Source organism: Nicotiana sylvestris, chromosome 2 (assembly GCF_000393655.2).
Source record: "Nicotiana sylvestris chromosome 2, ASM39365v2, whole genome shotgun sequence".
Taxonomy (NCBI): Eukaryota; Viridiplantae; Streptophyta; class Magnoliopsida; order Solanales; family Solanaceae; genus Nicotiana; species Nicotiana sylvestris.
The window spans coordinates 125,486,591-125,504,760 of record NC_091058.1 but is presented as its reverse complement, the minus strand read 5'-3'; the positions used below and the strand labels follow the sequence as shown (position 1 = coordinate 125,504,760).

Sequence of the window (18,170 nt, the reverse complement as noted above, 5' to 3'; positions counted from 1 at the left end):
GTCGTTGGAATGTGTTTTTGACCGTTTATTAAAGACAGAAATTGTCTTGAAATACTGTCCACGTGCTTGGTCCAGTTTGTATTACACACGCTTAGACCTGGTCAAAGGGGGTGTGTACTAGGCACACTTTAGAAAGGTTGCGTGTGTAAGGTTATTATGGTCCACATAAAGTGTGTAAGCGGGATTTGGGCCATAGGTCGGGTGACAACTTATGTAATTTCCCTAAATTATACAAATAATTAAGGTTATAAAAGTCGATCAATATTTCAAGGATATTTTAGTTGTTCAATATTTAACCTAAATTATTCGTGCTTTTATAATAATATAGATAGATAGATATAGATAAATATGTATTCATAAATCACATGTTGTCACATTCATATTATGGAACCATAATTAACTATATGTGCTTTACAAAATCTCATGTCAAATCGATGACAAACATGACTTTCACATAGTGGATGATTATTATGAGAATTCTTATTGTTCTCATTATCACAATGATGACGATTGTAATTTCGTCTGTTGCCACGTCCACATCCATTGATACCTTCACGGTAATAATTTGTCCTCTTTCAGACTTATCACATACTTCTACCACATTCTCTAAAAGGAATGAGAATGAAGCAAATTCGATGAGACGAATTTTCACTTCTTGTGCTCATAATCATACATGAATTTGATTATGACAAGACATAAATTTTTTACCACCTTGGGTAGTTATAATTTCTTACAAACTCTATTAGAGTTATATTCAAAATTTATTGTCTTTACTTGTATTTAAAATCAAATTATAGAATCTCGAGAAAAATAAGGTAAAATACTTACCTTAAATCCATAATTTATTCCTGAAGAAAGTTCATGGAACGATTGACAATCATTCTGCTCAATATTATGTAGAAGTTGAGCACCATGCACGTATCCCAAAGTCTGGTGACCAAAGTAGATGTCTAGTACAGGAATGTCAATGCATTCACGCAAGAGTCTCGCGCAAATTCCTATATCTTCTCTCCACGAGTGGTTTATTTTTTTCAAACATTAGACAACCAATTAATAGTATATCTACAAACTAAAACAATCGCCCTCGACTCAGTTGGTTAGAGTCCCGGGCTGATAACGTGTTATATAACAATAAAGAAAAGAAGAATATTGCAAAGAAAGAGAGAAAATTCTTACTGATTTGGGATGAATTACAATGGAATGGAACCCCTCTATTTATAGGGAAGACGTGAATTAGCCACAAAGTAACAAACTCTAAAATCTCTTTAAAAAATAGCCATTTACAATATATAAAATACTCTATAACATAAACTAAATAATTTATTTTGTCAGTTAGGAAACGAAGGCGGTGTTTGCTTCTATTTTGCCAAATTATGTTTTAACCGAACTCCACAAATAAAGAAGAAAAGTCTTTGAGCTTTTGTAAAAAAATTTAAAAATGTTATAAATATATTATATTATGGATGTTCATTTAGTACTCTGTTGTAAATAAGCTTCCTGAAGAAGCTTATCCATATGGGACTCCACCGTAAATATATTTATCTATTTAGTACTATATTGGAAATAAGCTTCCTGAAGAAGCTTATCACTTCGGTACCCGGTTATGGATAAACATTACCCCCAGTAGAAGTTTATCCATACCGGGTATAATAAGCTTATCTTTTCAGTACCCGGTTATGGATAAATATTACCCCCGGTAGAAGATTATCCATACCGGATATAATAAGCTTATCCATTCAGTACTCCGTTATGGATAAATATTGCTCTCAGTAGAAGATTATCCATATCTGGTACAGCAGCAACTTACACAGCAGCTTGTAGCAGCTTACACAGCAGCTTGTAGTAGTAGCTTACACAGCAGCTTATAGTAGCTTACACTGCAGCTTGTAGTAGCAGCTTACACAGCAGCTTGTAGTAGCAGCTTACAGAGCAGCTTCCTTTCTTCTATAAATAGAAGAGATTTCAGTTCATTATGTACATCAGTTTGAATTCGAATAATATATCAGTTTCTCTCTATACTTGTCTTTACTTTATAGTCTTTATTTCATAACACGTTATCAGCACGAAGCTCTACCATCTCGAGCAAATATTTTGAAAGTATCTAAGGTAAGAACTTTCTTTTCCTAAATAATGTCAAATCTTTCTAAACTTGAATTTGTAGCCCTGGATATATCGGGCAAAAGCTACATGTCTTGGGTACTTGATGCTGAAATTCATCTTGATGCGATGGGTCTGGCAGACACCATCAAGGATAAAAACCAGGCATCAAACCAAGACCGTGCCAAAGCAATGATATTCCTACGCCATCACCTTGATGAGGGCCTGAAAATGGAATATCTCACTATTAAAGATTCCAGTCATACTGTGGAATAATTTGAAAGATAGATATGACCACCTGAAGATGGTCGTTCTTCCACAGGCACGTTATGATTGGACTCATCTAAGGCTACAAGATTTTAAATCTATCAGTGAGTATAATTCTGCTATGTTCAGAATTATTTCCCAATTAAAATTATGTGGTGATAATATTACTGATCATGATATGTTGGAGAAAACTTTCACCACTTTTCATGCCTCGAATATGCTCCTGCAGCAGCAATATCGAGAGATGGGATTTAAAAAGTATTCTGAACTTATCTCACATCTTCTTATAGCAGAGCAACATAATGGGCTATTAATGAAAAATCATGAAAGCCGACCTATTGGTTCTTGTCCATTCCCTGAAGTGAATGAGACGAACTTCCACCAAGCTAAACGTGGAAGAGGTCGTGGCCCCAGTCGTGGTCATGGCCGTGGTCGGGGAAGAAACCCCAATCATGGTAATAATAATGCACCAAAGAAGCCTCCTCACCACCAGCAGTGGAAAAGGAAGGAACAAAAGCATGAAGCGGTGCAAGCGCCAAATGCGGAAAATGCATGCTATAGATGTGGAGGAAAAGGGCACTGGTCACGTACTTGTCGTACGCCAAAGCACCTGGTTGAGCTTTATCAAGCCTCCCTGAAGAAGACAGAGAAAAATGCTGAAGCAAATTTTATTTCTGAAGATAATTTAGACTTCATGCATTTGGATGTAGCTGATTACTTTGCACTCCCAGAAGGAGAAATAAGTCATGTAATCGGTAGTGAATCTGTAGAAATGTAAATATTTTAATTTGTGTTGTTTGTAATAAATAGTATGGTTATGTAATTATTGTACATAAATAAAAGTTATGTTTTGATAATGATATTTACTATAATATATTTTATTTATGTTATTTTGAAGAATATGGATAACCCTCAAATTATGTTTGGATCAAAGACAAATCATGAAGATATGTGTGTTATTGATAGTGGAACAACACATGCCATATTCAACGATCAGAAATACTTTTCTTATTTGCATAAGGAAAAAGCAAATGTTTCAACAATTTCTGGTAATATAAGTTTGATTGAAGGCTCCGGAAGAGCCATAATATTTCTGTCTAATGGAACAAAACTTATTATAGACAATGCATTGTTCTCCTCCAAGTCCCGAAGAAACTTGTTGAGTTTTATAGATATCCGCCGAAATGGGTATCATGTAGAGACAATAGATGAAATGAACAGGGAATATCTTTGTATTACAAAGAATATTTCTGGCCAGAAATGCATTGTAGAAAAGTTACCAACTTTATCTTCTGGCTTATACTATTCAAAAATTAGTACAATTGAAGCACACTCTATCGTAAACCAGAAGTTTACGGATTCAAATACTTTTGTGCTTTGGCATGGCCGTTTGGGCCATCCCGGATCAATAATGATGAGACGAATTACTGAAAATTCGAGTGGGCATCCATTAAAGAACCTGAAGATTCTTACAAATGACGAATTTTCTTGTGATGCTTGTTATCAAGGAAAAATGATCACTAGACCATCACCAATGAAGGTTGATATTGAATCCCCTGCCTTTTTAGAGCGTATACATGGGGATATATGTGGACCTATTCACCCACCAAGTGGGTTGTTTAGATATTTTATGGTCCTAATAGATGCATCTTCAAGATGGTCTCATGTGTGTCTACTATCATCTCGCAACCTGGCGTTTGCAAAGCTATTAGCCCAAATAATTCGATTAAGGGCACAATTCCCAGATTATCCTATAAAGGCTATTCGCCTTGATAATGCTGGAGAATTCTCATCTCAAGCTTTTGATGATTATTGTCTATCCGTTGGGATAAAAGTTGAACATCCTGTAGCTTATGTTCATACTCAAAATGGCCTTGCAGAGTCATTTATTAAACGCCTGCAATTGATAGCAAGACCACTACTTATGAAAGCAAAATTGCCCACTACTGTTTGGGGCCATGCTATCTTGCATGCAACATCACTTATCCGTCTTAGACCGACACATTATAATAAATATTCTCCATCACAATTAGTTTTTGGTCATGAACCAAATATTGCCCATCTACGAATTTTCGGATGTGCTGTATATGTGCCAGTAGCACCACCACAACGTAGTAAGATGGGACCACAGAGAAGGATAGGAATATATGTTGGGTTTGAATCACCCTCTATTATTCGCTATCTTGAACCATTGACAGGAGATTTATTTACTGCTCGATTTGCAGATTGTCGGTTTGATGAAACAAATTTCCCACAATTAGGGGGAGAGAAAAAGGAAATCAAAAGAGAAATTGTGTGGAAAGTTTCATCATTATCTCACTTTGATCCCCGTACCCCTATATGTAATCAGGAGGTCCAGAAGATCATCCATTTACAGAATATAGCAAATCAAATGCCAGACGCATTTACTGATTTGAAAAGGATAACTAAGTCACATATCCCAGCAGAGAATGTGCCTATCCGAATTGATGTCCCAGTAAGACCATCTACTAGCATGAGAGCTAGTGAACCTAAAGCACGCCTGAAGCGTGGTAGGCCTTTGGGTTCTAAGGATCGAAATCCTCGAAAAAGAAAATCGACAAATGATCAAAACGATACTATGAAGGGATCCCCTGAAGAGACCCAAAATCTGATTAGTTCTGAGATTCCTGAAGAAATCAATGAACCTGAAGCTCATGTGAGTGAGGAACTTTTAATAAGTTCGAACGGTGATGGGATTAATTTAAATCGATTTGAAATAGTGGTGGATAATATTTTTGCATATAATGTTGCACTTAATATTATGCAAGATAGTGAGGATCTTGAACCTCGATCTGTCGAAGAATGTCGACAAAGATCTGATTGGCCAAAATGGCAAGAGGCAATTCAATCGGAATTGAAGTCACTTGCTAAAAGAGAGGTCTTTGGACCAGTAGTCCAAACACCTGCTGGTATAAAACCAGTTGGTCATAAATGGGTTTTTGTGCGAAAAAGGAATGATAAAAATGAAGTTGAAAGATACAAAGCTCGCCTTGTTGCACAAGGATTCTCACAACGACCTGGAGTCGATTTTGATGAAACATATTCACCTGTTATGGATGCCATAACATTTCGATATCTCATCAGTTTAGCACTACATGAAAAGCTTGAAATACATCTAATGGATGTAGTTACAGCTTATCTGTACGGTTCACTTGATAATGAAATTTATATGAAAATTCCTGAAGGATTTAAAATGCCTGAAGCAAAATCTCAGGAAATGTATTCAATCAGATTACAAAGATCTTTGTACGGTTTAAAGCAATCTGGGCGCATGTGGTATAATCGCCTTAGTGAATATTTGCTGAAAGAAGGTTACATAAATGATGTTATTTGTCCATGTATTTTTATAAAGAAAATGGCATCAGAATTTGTTATACTTGCTGTTTATGTTGATGACATAAATCTTGTTGGAACTCCAGAAAGAGCTCCAAAAGGCAATTGAATATCTTAAGAAAGAATTTGAGATGAAAGATCTTGGAAAGACAAAACTTTGTCTTGGTCTGCAAATTGAACATTTAGCAGACGGGATCTTTATCCATCAATCTGCCTATACAGAAAGGGTCTTAAAACGCTTTTACATGGACAAAGCGCACCCATTGAGTACACCAATGGTTGTTCGATCACTTGAAGTGAATAAGGATTTGTTCCGACCTCCAGAAGAGGACGAGGAACTCCTTGGTCCCGAAGTACCCTATCTCAGTGCAATTGGTGCACTAATGTATCTTGCTAATGCTACAAGGCCTGACATAGCATTTTCTGTTAATTTACTAGCAAGATATAGTTCTTCTCCTACACGGAGACATTGGAACGGGATTAAGCATATATTGCGATATTTAAAGGGAACTCTTGATATGGGTTTGTTTTATGCTAACAAAGATAGTGCAGACCTTGTTGGTTATGCAGATGCAGGTTATTTATCTGATCCCCATAAAGCTCGATCTCAAACCGGCTACGTATTTACATATGGAGGTACTATCATATCATGGCGCTCCACAAAGCAATCTATTGTTGCTACTTCTTCAAATCACGCTGAGATAATAGCTATTCATGAAGCAAGTAGGGAGTGCGTATGGTTGAGATCAATAATTCATTTTATTCGAGAAAAATGTGGTTTGGAATGTGAGAAAAGACCCACAATTTTATACGAAGACAATGCTGCATGCATAGCCCAATTGAAGGGAGGATTTATAAAAGGAGATAGAACGAAGCACATTTCACCAAAATTATTCTACACACACGATCTTCAGAAAAATGGTGACATTGATGTGCAACAAATCCGTTCAAGTGATAATCCAGCAGATTTATTCACTAAATCTTTGCCAACTTCAACTTTTGAGAAGATGGTATACAAGATTGGAATGCGGAGACTCAAATATTTGAAACAAGGTTTTCATCAAGGGGAGTAAAATACGCAATGCACTCTTTTTCCCTTACTAAGGTTTTTTCCCATGGGGTTTTCCTTATAAGGTTTTTAATGAGGCACCTAACAATGCGTATTACTAAATATGTGTACTCTTTTTCCTTCACTAGATTTTTTTTCCCACGTGGTTTTTCCTAGTGAGGTTTTAATGAGACACATTATCTTTTAATGAACATCCAAGGGGAGTGTTATAAATATATTATATTATGGATGTTCATTTAGTACTCTGTTGTAAATAAGCTTCCTGAAGAAGCTTATCCATATGGGACTCCACCGTAAATATATTTATCTATTTAGTACTATATTGGAAATAAGCTTCCTGAAGAAGCTTATCACTTCGGTACCCGGTTATGGATAAACATTACCCCCAGTAGAAGTTTATCCATACCGGGTATAATAAGCTTATCTTTTCAGTACTCGGTTATGGATAAACATTACCCCCGGTAGAAGATTATCCATACCGGATATAATAAGCTTATCCATTCAGTACTCCGTTATGGATAAATATTGCTCTCAGTAGAAGATTATCCATATCTGGTACAGCAGCAGCTTACACAGCAGCTTGTAGCAGCTTACACAGCAGCTTGTAGTAGCAGCTTACACAGCAGCTTATAGTAGCTTACACTGCAGCTTGTAGTAGCAGCTTACACAGCAGCTTGTAGTAGCAGCTTACAGAGCAGCTTCCTTTCTTCTATAAATAGAAGAGATTTCAGTTCATTATGTACATCAGTTTGAATTCGAATAATATATCAGTTTCTCTCTATACTTGTCTTTACTTTATAGTCTTTATTTCATAACAAAAAAGAAAATTTAGTAGAGTTTTAATTTTGCAATCACATACTTGAACAAGTCTGATGGGCCGAAAAACCGAGAGCCCACAAAGTTTTCCCGCCAACAAGCCCAAAGAAACAGCTCCGGTTTCTGTATTTCGTGTTTCGACAAGTCACCTCCGATGTTACAGTTCACTGCCTAAACTGAAGGTGCACTTATGATAGCCAAAAGTACAACTCACAAATTCCCTTCTTTTCCTTTCCTTAAGATCCTCCATTACCACTCCGCACGGAGTTCTCATTCTCCGCTCTCTGTTCAGTAAGATTTCCAGTAATTCATCTTTGCTTTCAATACCTTTTTCCATTCTCTAGGGTTTTTTCATTATAGTCTGCTGAATGAAATGATCATTAAGAGTAAGTGACGAGTGGTAAATTACAGGGGCGGATGCAGCTGTATGATGCACCCACTGTCTTCGCCTTAACTTATACTCCATAAGTTGAACATTTTTAAAAAATTACTCCTTCCGTCCCAAATTATAATATACTCTTTCCTTTTTAGTCTGTCCTAAAAAATGATGCCTTTCTATATTTTAAATAATTTAATTTTATACTTTACATTTTAAGTTTGAAAGTATTGTCACGAAGTAGTAGTGATGGGTGGTACTCTGCTTAAAATATTTGATCTGGCTATGCTGAAATTCATCCATTTTGTTCATACTTGCCGCTAATCTATAAGTAAAACATTGTTCATTCAGTCGTGAAATTGTTCTTTGCTGATGGATTTTTTTTACTTGATTGTATATTCTCAGTAGAGTGGTAGAGTAACTTGCACATTGAAGTAAGGGGGCTGTATTTGAAGCTTCAATGGGAGATGAAAAGGATGCTTTTTATGTTGTTCGTAAGGGGGACGTTATAGGGGTTTATAAGAGCTTGAGCGATCTACAAGCGCTTCTCAGATCTTGTGTAAGTTTTTTCTACCTTTTGCAGTTATTCCACTCACTTAGCCTTTGAACATGTCAAGTATTGCTAAAGTCCTGTTGTCTCTGGTGATATTTATCCATGAGTGCAATTTCTTTATTTATTACTACTTGCCTGTCCCAGAAAAAATGCACAACTATTGTTAAAGTCATTCAAATTTATATTTGACTACATTTTAAAACAGTTTTATAAAGTTTTTGATGGAAGGATATTACTTGTATGATTTATACTACTTTTATGAAGGTTTTAAATATGTATATAAAAAAAAATATAATCATTTAATACCTTAGTTCACTGCCCCCAGGGCCTAGCTCAAGTGGCAAAGGGTGATGGATTTGTGTCTTAGGTCACAGGTTCAAGCCCCCACACCATGCAAAGCAAAGCCTGGTATTTAAGGGGAGAAGGGTAGAGGGGCGGGCCCATTATCCACCGAGTTTCGAAGGCTGCGATTGGTCCAAAGGATCGGCCCCAGACGGATTTCTCGGTCATCAAAAAAATAAAATAAAAAATATATAATCATTTAATACCTTAGTTCACACCTAAAGTTAGATGTATTGATCCCCATACTCCTAAACCCATATTGTTTACTGATGAAACATTATCTTTTTATGTTTTTTCGTTCGATATCATTTGACTTATTTTCATCCATTTCAGGTTGGTGAACCTGTCATAAGTGTTTTTAAAGGGTATCGCCTGGCTAAAGAATCCGAAGAGTATCTTTCCTCACATGGACTTAAAAATGCAATGTATTCTATTGATTCCAGTGACGTCCGAGATGATCTTTTTGGCATACTTGTCCCCTGTCCTTTTCGGGTTAGAAATAATCCTTGGCCTGTTATTTGACTACCTTTGCCAGTTCACTATTAATGTTAGACCGTTATATGCCCACTTGCTCACTTGAATAGTTTGAGTTGGCAGCATATATTATCATCTCTTATCATTATAAGTTTATAACTCAAAGAATGTGTACTGCTTCTCTGATCTTGTTGTTCATGTATCAACTTCTCAGAAAGTTCATGTCCTCATTCTTATTAATGATTGTTGTCTCTCATTTATCTGGTGATGGTTGGGTCAAGTTTTGGTTAATATTTTATTGTATCAATACCAAATTTTGCTTTCTCTATTCCACCTATCTGGATGCCAATTGTTATTAGTTTTGTAATCTATCCTTTCACGTTATTCTGTAGAGTGTAGACACATTTTTAGGGTGCTGTAGGCCTTAACTGATGCGCGATTATTTACCATTTTTCTTTATTGAATGAATCCAGAATCTATCTGAGGTCTCAACAAGGATGCCATAGTAGATTATCTTTACCTATCATTTCTGCTAGGTCAAACTGCGTGGTTTTTGATGTTTCAACTATGTAAAAGGCAACCCAGTGGTAGCGATTACACTATTGGCTTTCTACAGCTAAAGATCTATATTCCTCGCCCCACATCTTCCTTTCTACAAGTATTATGTTTAGTTGATAAAAGTCTGGTTATAGCTATATGTTTCCGATACCTAGGCTTTGAATGAATATCAAATTAGGTTCTATTACTAATGGAGGTTTTACTTTTTTCTTATTTTGTCAATTGACATCATGTAATTACACAATCTATGTTATTTGGCCACCAAATGGTCATGACATATTTTACAGAATACGGCTTTTATATATTAAACACTTGTTTGGAGGCATCAGATCTTTTGTTCTGTTTTAGCTATGTTTGGTGTATTATGGATCTTGTATTTGAAGAAAGTATCTACCTGTCCTGCTACTGCTACAATTTAAATCAAATATCATGTCATGCAACTGAAATTATGAATCTTCGTATTTTGTAGCAACCAGGTTCTTCCAAAGATAAACCTATTGGGAAGAATTATCAGGAAACGAGTATGCAGGTAAGATCTTGAATTGTCTGTCCAGGACTCCAGGTTACTCTTTTGCTTATTGTTTGGGAAATACTTCATTGAACTGAACTTTCACAACCGCTTTCTCTTTTTAAGACCCATAGCCTGTTTGGACAAGCTTTCTCCAATCCTAGAAGCACTTTTTTTTCAAAGTTGAAGTGTTTGGCCAAGCTTTTGAAAGAAAAATAAGTGCTTTTTGAGGAGAAGCAGAAAGAAGTAGCTTCTCTCCAAAAGCACTTTTTTGAAAAACACTTTTGAGAAAAATACACTTAGAAGCAATTTTTAAAAGCTTGGCCAAACACTAATTGCTGCTCAGAAGTGCTTTTCAAATTAATTAGCTAAACACAAACTGCTTCTCACCAAAAGTACTTTTGAGAAAAGCACTTTTCAAAATAAGCTGATTTTTGCAGCTTGGCCAAACGGGCTACCAGTCACCTAGCTTCTGTCATCTAAAAGGTATTTCATATTGGTCACTTTAAAACGCTTGTGGTAGGATAGGATGGCGATAATTAGATTCACATGTGTATTCTCTAGCTGTTGTGTTTTAGTGAAATGCATTTGAGATGGTCCACTGAGAGGTCTAGAATGACGTTTATAACCAGCAGAATGGGAAATGCTCACTTAAATTTGTCTGCAGCCTGAAGAGCATCTTGTAACAGCTTTATAGTTAGCATTAGTTGCTTTTAGTCTGATAATGAGTTTTTGATATCATCAGAACTCAACTCTCATACATGCTATAAGGAAGTTCTAGTTTATCGGGGCTTGGGCTAAAGAAAATTTCGTGATTCCTCCAATTTTTGGTATAAAAGTAAAAACTTTAGACTACTATATACGAAAAAGGCTTTAGCTGTTGAAGAATTTAAGCCAGATAAGTGCAGTGATGCTCGTGGTTAATGTCTCTGAATACTTATGTGATGGAAACAAAATTGTTTTTATCAGTTAGATAGATTGAATACATGAAGATTCTATGTGTTTTCTGTGGAAGTTTACTTGACGTTTTTTTGTTTCAAAGAGGTTAAAGTATGCTGTCTTTCATTCAGTTAGCTGTGGTTCCATCAGCTTCTTTTTCAGCTGCTGCTCAACAAAAGCATGCCAAATTAGACAATTTCCTTGAAGATCCCCCGATATCTACTTATTGTGTAAGTTTCTTTTTATAGCCAATTATTTTTGTAGCTACATCTTTTCTGGTTTCAATGTACAATTTCTTCTAAGCGTAGATTAAGGTTTTTAGTATTTGTTCAATATGTTAAGTGAATCCATGAAATTTTGGCTTTGAGGACTGCTTGGTTACCCATGGCATGTTCCATTTATTCAGGGTACTCTTCTGCCATGCTTTCCCTATATTCTTGTAAAATGGTGGTGTTGTTTGAAATAGAGAAACCTTTCTGTCGCAGCAACTAATGAAATTACATAAACATTGTCTTGTTACTACTTCCTGCCAGCTCTTTTTCTGAGTCCCATTAATTGTTGAGCGGCTATTGATTATGGCATTGCCTCAGTTGCAATTACTAAAATATCTAGTTCTTCTTGGATGATGGAAGTTATGTTTGTCTTTGAATTTTGATGTCAAGATCTGATGGAGAAGTGAGACAATTCAGTGACAGTATGTGAGGAGAATAGATGCTTATGGATGAGTAATTTGGCCTGGAGGTTAACTCCTTAAATAATAAATCAGAGAGAGTTCCCTTTATGTCTGAACTTGTCAATCAATGAACAACAGGGAATTAGGAAGTCTTAAGGAATCATTTGGTATGCCCAACTATTAAGGAGGTGTCATTTTGATAATCCTGTCTAACATTTTGTACATCAGTTTAATCACCAGAAAAGTGGCTATAATCTGTTCATGTCCAGTCAAGCATTTGGTTTAGTACTAGGTCACGGTATTGAGTCCGATAATGGCATTGGCTAAAGTTTGATATTCCTATTGCCTTTTTTTGTAAGGTACTCCCTCCATTTCAATTTATATTTTGTGTGACTATAAATCGTTGCATAAAGGTAAATTGTTTCCAAATAAGGAAATGGATCATTCTTTTTGGCACGGACTAAAAAAGAAATAGGTTCACATAAATTGAAACGGAGGGAGTAATAACTATTGATATTGTGGGATTTAAGTTGTTTTCTATGTTTTCATGCAAAATATGTCCCGTGATTTAGATTTCTAACAATTCCACCAATTAAACTTCCAACAAATTTATTCAACTTCTCTTTTTTGGTTTTCCAACCAGTGTCTGGTACCGCTTTGGGACCCCAACTAAATCCGGATTCCCGCCGCGTAAGGCCCATTAAAAAAGGGAAGCATTCTCTACTAAGATTTTTTTCATTCCCAAGGCTTGAGTCCGAGACCTTTGGTTAAGGGTGGAGAGATCTTGTTTATCACACCACCAACCCTTGGTGGTAACCATTCAACTTCACCCCACAAATTCAACAATTTTTCTTTTTGGGTGAGAAATTTAGCACCACAAAGAAATGGTCAGTACCATAAGATATATTTCAATCTTTTAATCAATCAACTATTCGAAACTAGTTGGGTTGACAATATGTACTGAATCTATTCCGTTCTATACCGATCAAGTTCAATCCAAAAATAGATTGCTTTCTAAAATAAATTAGGGAATCTTCAAAGTTGAGTTTCTCTAAATCACATTTGTCTCAACTCTGACATATACATGTCCATAACCGAACAATATGACTCGTTAAACACGGGAGCTTCCACTAATGTAAGTGTAAGTGTGTAGGAACATCTGAATATTAATCTTCCAATTAGTTGCTCTTGCATATATGAATTTTGTGATTCCATTGTCCTATTGTTCTTAGCAAATCCGTTTAGATTCCAAGGAGCTCTAGATCTATCGAGACAACTTTTCTCCATGTAAATAATGTACAGCAATTGCAAGAGAGAAGAATGTACAGCATAAAAGGAGGAAACATAATAGGAAACTTACCTTATAAAAAAAACATAATAGGAAACTTAAAAAAAAGGGAAAAAACCCTGAAAATGGGAAAAATATTGCGGGGTTTTTTTGTGGGTGGGGGGGGGGGGTAGAGAGAACCTCCATCATGGGGTAGGGGCGGGTGGACTACTACCACAAGGAGGGATTAGGGGGAAGATTACACTGTAGGAGGTGTATGCAGCAACAATGGAACTGATTAAGGTGGAGGGGAGTATCGGGTTGGGGAGAAACACATCACATTGGGGAAGCGAGTAGCAGACTAGCTGGGATGAGGAGGAGAGAATTTCATTGACACCCACTAGAAATGGGGAAGATGAAACCATGTCTGGGATCGGGGAGTTAGTGGAGGGTGGTTGGGGTGAGAGGAGGTAGATGATCACTGGCTGTTGGGGAGGAAGGGTGAAGGGAAAAAAAATTGCGAGAAGGAAAAGCTCACTTGGTTGTTTCTGGCTATGATCCAAAGGGATTATATACTCAGATGCTAATCCAACTCCCTTGCCCCAGTATAACGTTCTCCTGCTTTCCGGGATTACAAAGTCTTTTATCCCCATTTTTCGTGACTGCTCTCAAACCCAGAATGTGCAAGGTACTTTTGCTAGGGGCATATTCACTTACCAAGTAGTCCTATGTCCGCATTCAAGGAAAAAATAGGCAAGAATTTACCAGGAAACTGATCGTAACTTCAAAAGTTGAAGATTGTTTACAGACATTTCGGTACTAGTAATAAGTTTTGGTTGAATATATCCTTCATTGCAGCACAATCACATGATTCGCGTGTAGAACTCCACTCCGAGGAACTCCTTGTTTTTAAAACAAATATTTTCTTTGGACTTCTGTTATAAGCTACATTATATTAATTTTCAGCTTTGAAAGTGAGTAAAATCCTATTTGCGCTTAAGTTCCAAACGACAGAGCATTATCTTCTAAAGATATGGATAAGGTAATAAAGCAATTTTCCTTGTTGCCACAAGGAGTTGTGTAAATTGTCTTACTCTTAATGATATGAACATCCATGTTCTTGTACGTGTTAATATCTTTATGTGATTTGATAAAGCTTCTTGGAATACCTCTTTAACTGATAGCATCAGTTCCCCGACATGCAGCTTACATGCATTCTTGAGTTTGATGGTGCTTCAAAGGGAAACCCTGGACTAGCTGGTGCAGGGGCTGTTCTGCGAGCTGCAGATGGAAGTATGGTATGCTCCCTTCTCTATTTCAAAGACATCACTATCTCATTACAAATTTACAGTTTTTCGGCTTATAATTCTCTTTTTGCTAGGTTTTCCGGCTGCGTGAAGGTTTAGGTGTTGCAACTAATAATGTTGCTGAATACAGAGGAGTAATCTTAGGCCTGAAATATGCGCTTGAGAAAGGTTTTAAACACATACGAGTTCAAGGAGACTCAAAACTTGTCTGCATGCAGGTCGTGTTTCTCTTTCTTCTACATCTCTCTGAAGGACTATTTTTTTTTATTCCTCCAAATAGAACATGGCCACAAGGGTGGATACCCCTACTATCTGATGAAAGATCTTAGGTGTGAATCCACGTATATATATATATATATGATATAGCGTGCCCCTTTTTGATAAGCTTTCTTTAAAATATTGCTTACAACGGCCTAATAATTGTTCATGCGATTTTATTCTTTCTAAAGTGAAGACAATTAACTATTTTTAGGCTAAAAGGCTAGTAAAAGGTCTTGGTTTTAGAATTACGTGAAAGTGCAATAAGGAGCCAAGTGCAATGAGAAATCTTGTTCATGAAGTCTCAAAGTAACCTATAAAGTATGAAGTTGGTCTCTTATCAACGTTGGAAAATGCATTCAAAACTTATGTTGTCAGGTAAAGAAGAAAATAAACCACTCGGAACAAAGATAATCACCAACAGGACAAACGAGAAAATGAAGTGAAAGAATGAGCAGCTTTAGCGGAGCACTGTGGGTCACATTGTTTTGCGATGACTCCCTAATGTGAAAGCGGGAGAGAATGTAGTTTTACAGTTAGTTTAAGAAGCTTACTTTCTCTATTATTGTTGTTGTTATTCTAGTCTGAATATTGTTATAATATTGCATCGTAAGTGATTAACTGTAACAGGACTTCACAAAAACAGAAAAGCAGAAGAGATTAACTGTAACATGTTTGGGAGTGATTGTAAATTCCTAATAGTATTTAAGATGCATTGAGGCATAACTAGTTAACTGATATTATGGGTTAGGATCTTGGACCGTTAACTAAACAATCAGCCATATCAAGCTTAACTGAAATAATTGGTGGATAAAGGGCTATGTTTACGTGAAATAATGGGTTTTGTTCGGCCTTGCTTTTTTGGAATGTTATCTGACCCATATGCTTCCTAACTTACATCGAGATCAAGTTTGAAACTGAAGCTATAATTCACCATGCCTGCCTTATTTTTTTCACTTGGATTGTATTTATTTCCCAGTTCATTGCTGTTTATGTTTTAACTACATCTACTTGTTGGTCATGATCGGCCGTCACCAATTACTTATACTTCTCTAATTTTATCATGGAACAGACTCAGGGAATCTGGAAATGTAAAAACCAAAACATGGCGGAACTGTGCAAGATCGTCAAAGAGCTTAAAGATCAGTTTATGTCTTTCCAGATCAGCCATATAGAAAGAGTATGGACAACTCTTGCTATATTTACTAATTCTAAGCATCTTGCTTGAAAAGAGTGGGTTTAGTGGAAATGTGATGTGCTGAGGTGCAAGCATCTTGATATTTCTGAACTAATGATTGGTATAATCTGCCGAAAAGGACTGAAATGAAAGAGGTGCAAGCAGTTGGTACTGGGAGGTCGTGTTCGATTTATGCAATAAATGTTTTCTTTTATCGTGCTATTGTACCGTTTGAAAATGATTCCGTTGATCTGTTTGTGGATGTGAATGCATGTGTGCCCTAAGCATAGCATTTGACTTTTGCCTTTTGCATTGCTCGACGTGAGAGTCACCACGTTTATTCATACACCCTGCATAAAAAAGTTTCTTCAGGTTATTGTTATACCCATGTTTCATTCCCTCTGAGGTGTACTTGTTTAATATCGTAGGAATTCAACACTGAAGCTGATGCCCAGGCAAATCTAGCGGTGTATCTTAAGAGTAAGGCCTTTCCTTGAGGTTTAAATCATTTCTCTCTTTTTTTCTCGTGAGAAAATGTGTTAAACAGGATGCTTTTGCAGATGGTGAAACTCAAGTGGAATGTGACATGAAGTAGGTCATACTGTGAAGTCATGAAGCTTTTGGGATTTTGGAGGGCCCTCAACAGTTTATTTCTCCTTCCAGATATATGATCTGGATGTTGTTGCATGTAACCTAATTGTGTATCTGGGATTAGCACTTATGTTCGGAGCTTTACACTAACCAACTACTCTGTTGCTCAACATTGTGCAAACTGAAGTAATACGAGTCCATCATCCTGGTTTCGTAGCTATCAGTTGATGGATTATTTAGGGTTACTCTTAAACCGCATCAACATGGATACTGGAGTGAGCAACTGTGTAATTGGTTCACCTAGTATGTGGATGTAACTACTGTAGTTTATATGAAATCTTTTCTTATCAATCATCTTTGTTTTAGTGACAAACTTGAGACCTGTGCTCTCGTACGAAGATAATACGATCAGGTTATCGTGTTAGAGAACTATTGATTCATTTTCGAATATAGTGATGTTTGGATGAGCTTGTTCACAGATAATTTGCAATTCATCGTTTGTGTCTTACCCAAAAGTTGCACGCAGGGGCAAGGCCATTAACCCAAATGACCCAACGTACCATCGTTGGTAGCTCCTTTTTGAATTCTATAAGTATATCTATGACTTCAATCTCTCGAGTAGTTTGAGGTTCAGAGCTTCGCAATTCGTAAGTTACAAACTTACAGTGTCTGCCTTGTTTCTGTCAACTACTGGAGTATATGTTTTTTTAAGTATTCTATAAGTACCCTTTCAACTTTCAACTCATTCAGGACCATGAACAATCAACACAAAAATATTTATAAAGGGATGGATTCTTAGTTATGGCATATTATAGTTGGATTAGCTTACTGGATTTTTGTTTTTTATTGTTTATAATAAAAATAGTTACGTTATTGTTGTTTCATACCCTACCTAACTCGTATATACTTGCTTCCAAAGTTTGAGGGTTTTGACAGGAACTGGTGCTTGTGGCAAACTAATGAAGTCATGACATGTGTTTTTCATAATTTATCACTAATCACGATCAATTAATATGTAGTATTATATTTCATCACTTAATCATGACATTTATAATTTGGTGTAAAATTTCGTGTGTAAACAAATATTTCGTCATATGTTGCTATTTTGGGGCCTATTCCTGTTATAACTGAGATGCAGACGGGAGTTCGTAGGCAATTTCTTCGAAATATAGCACATAACATATGGATTTTCCAAAGAGAGATTTTCCTTCCTATACCATATATAAAACTTTATTAACAAATATGTGCATAGTTTCTAATTTACATGCTATGTTCACAGTTTTTCTACAATTATTATACCATTCATTAAATACTAATTATTAGTAGCTGAATCTTCCTAATTAGACGCGCTACAAATCAGGGACAAAATATTCTAATTGATTTAGTGACCTTCAGATCAAATTTGAAATGCAAATCCTATATCTTCAATTTAAAATCAAATTACATAGACTCTTTTATGCAAATACTCTGTTCTTCGATATTTTTCCTTAAGCCACAAATAAAAAAAAGACAAAATCGTCAACAAATTCGAAATCAAATTGTAG

At 36.2% G+C, this 18,170-nt stretch overlaps 1 protein-coding gene across 8 annotated transcripts; it reads left to right on the top strand.

Annotated features, from left to right (window-relative positions):
- The first annotated feature begins 7,762 nt into the window (after nt 1-7,762).
- Nucleotides 7,763-17,093, top strand: LOC104234239 (uncharacterized). Of its 8 annotated transcripts, none has more exons than XM_009787780.2 (10): nt 7,763-7,894; nt 8,388-8,538; nt 9,208-9,366; nt 10,376-10,435; nt 11,485-11,583; nt 14,484-14,591; nt 14,675-14,818; nt 15,931-16,038; nt 16,464-16,515; nt 16,596-17,093. In XM_009787780.2, the coding sequence occupies exons 2-10, from the start codon at nt 8,440-8,442 to the stop codon at nt 16,628-16,630; spliced, it is 864 nt and encodes a 287-aa protein (XP_009786082.1). In that variant the 5' UTR covers nt 7,763-7,894; nt 8,388-8,439; the 3' UTR covers nt 16,631-17,093. The 8 variants fall into 8 exon arrangements, with proteins under 8 accessions (XP_009786082.1, XP_009786084.1, XP_070024295.1 ...); XM_009787782.2 differs by having other exon boundaries at nt 8,385-8,538; nt 14,499-14,591; XM_070168194.1 differs by having other exon boundaries at nt 7,763-7,906; nt 8,385-8,538; nt 14,499-14,591.
- Nucleotides 17,094-18,170: the final 1,077 nt, after the last annotated feature.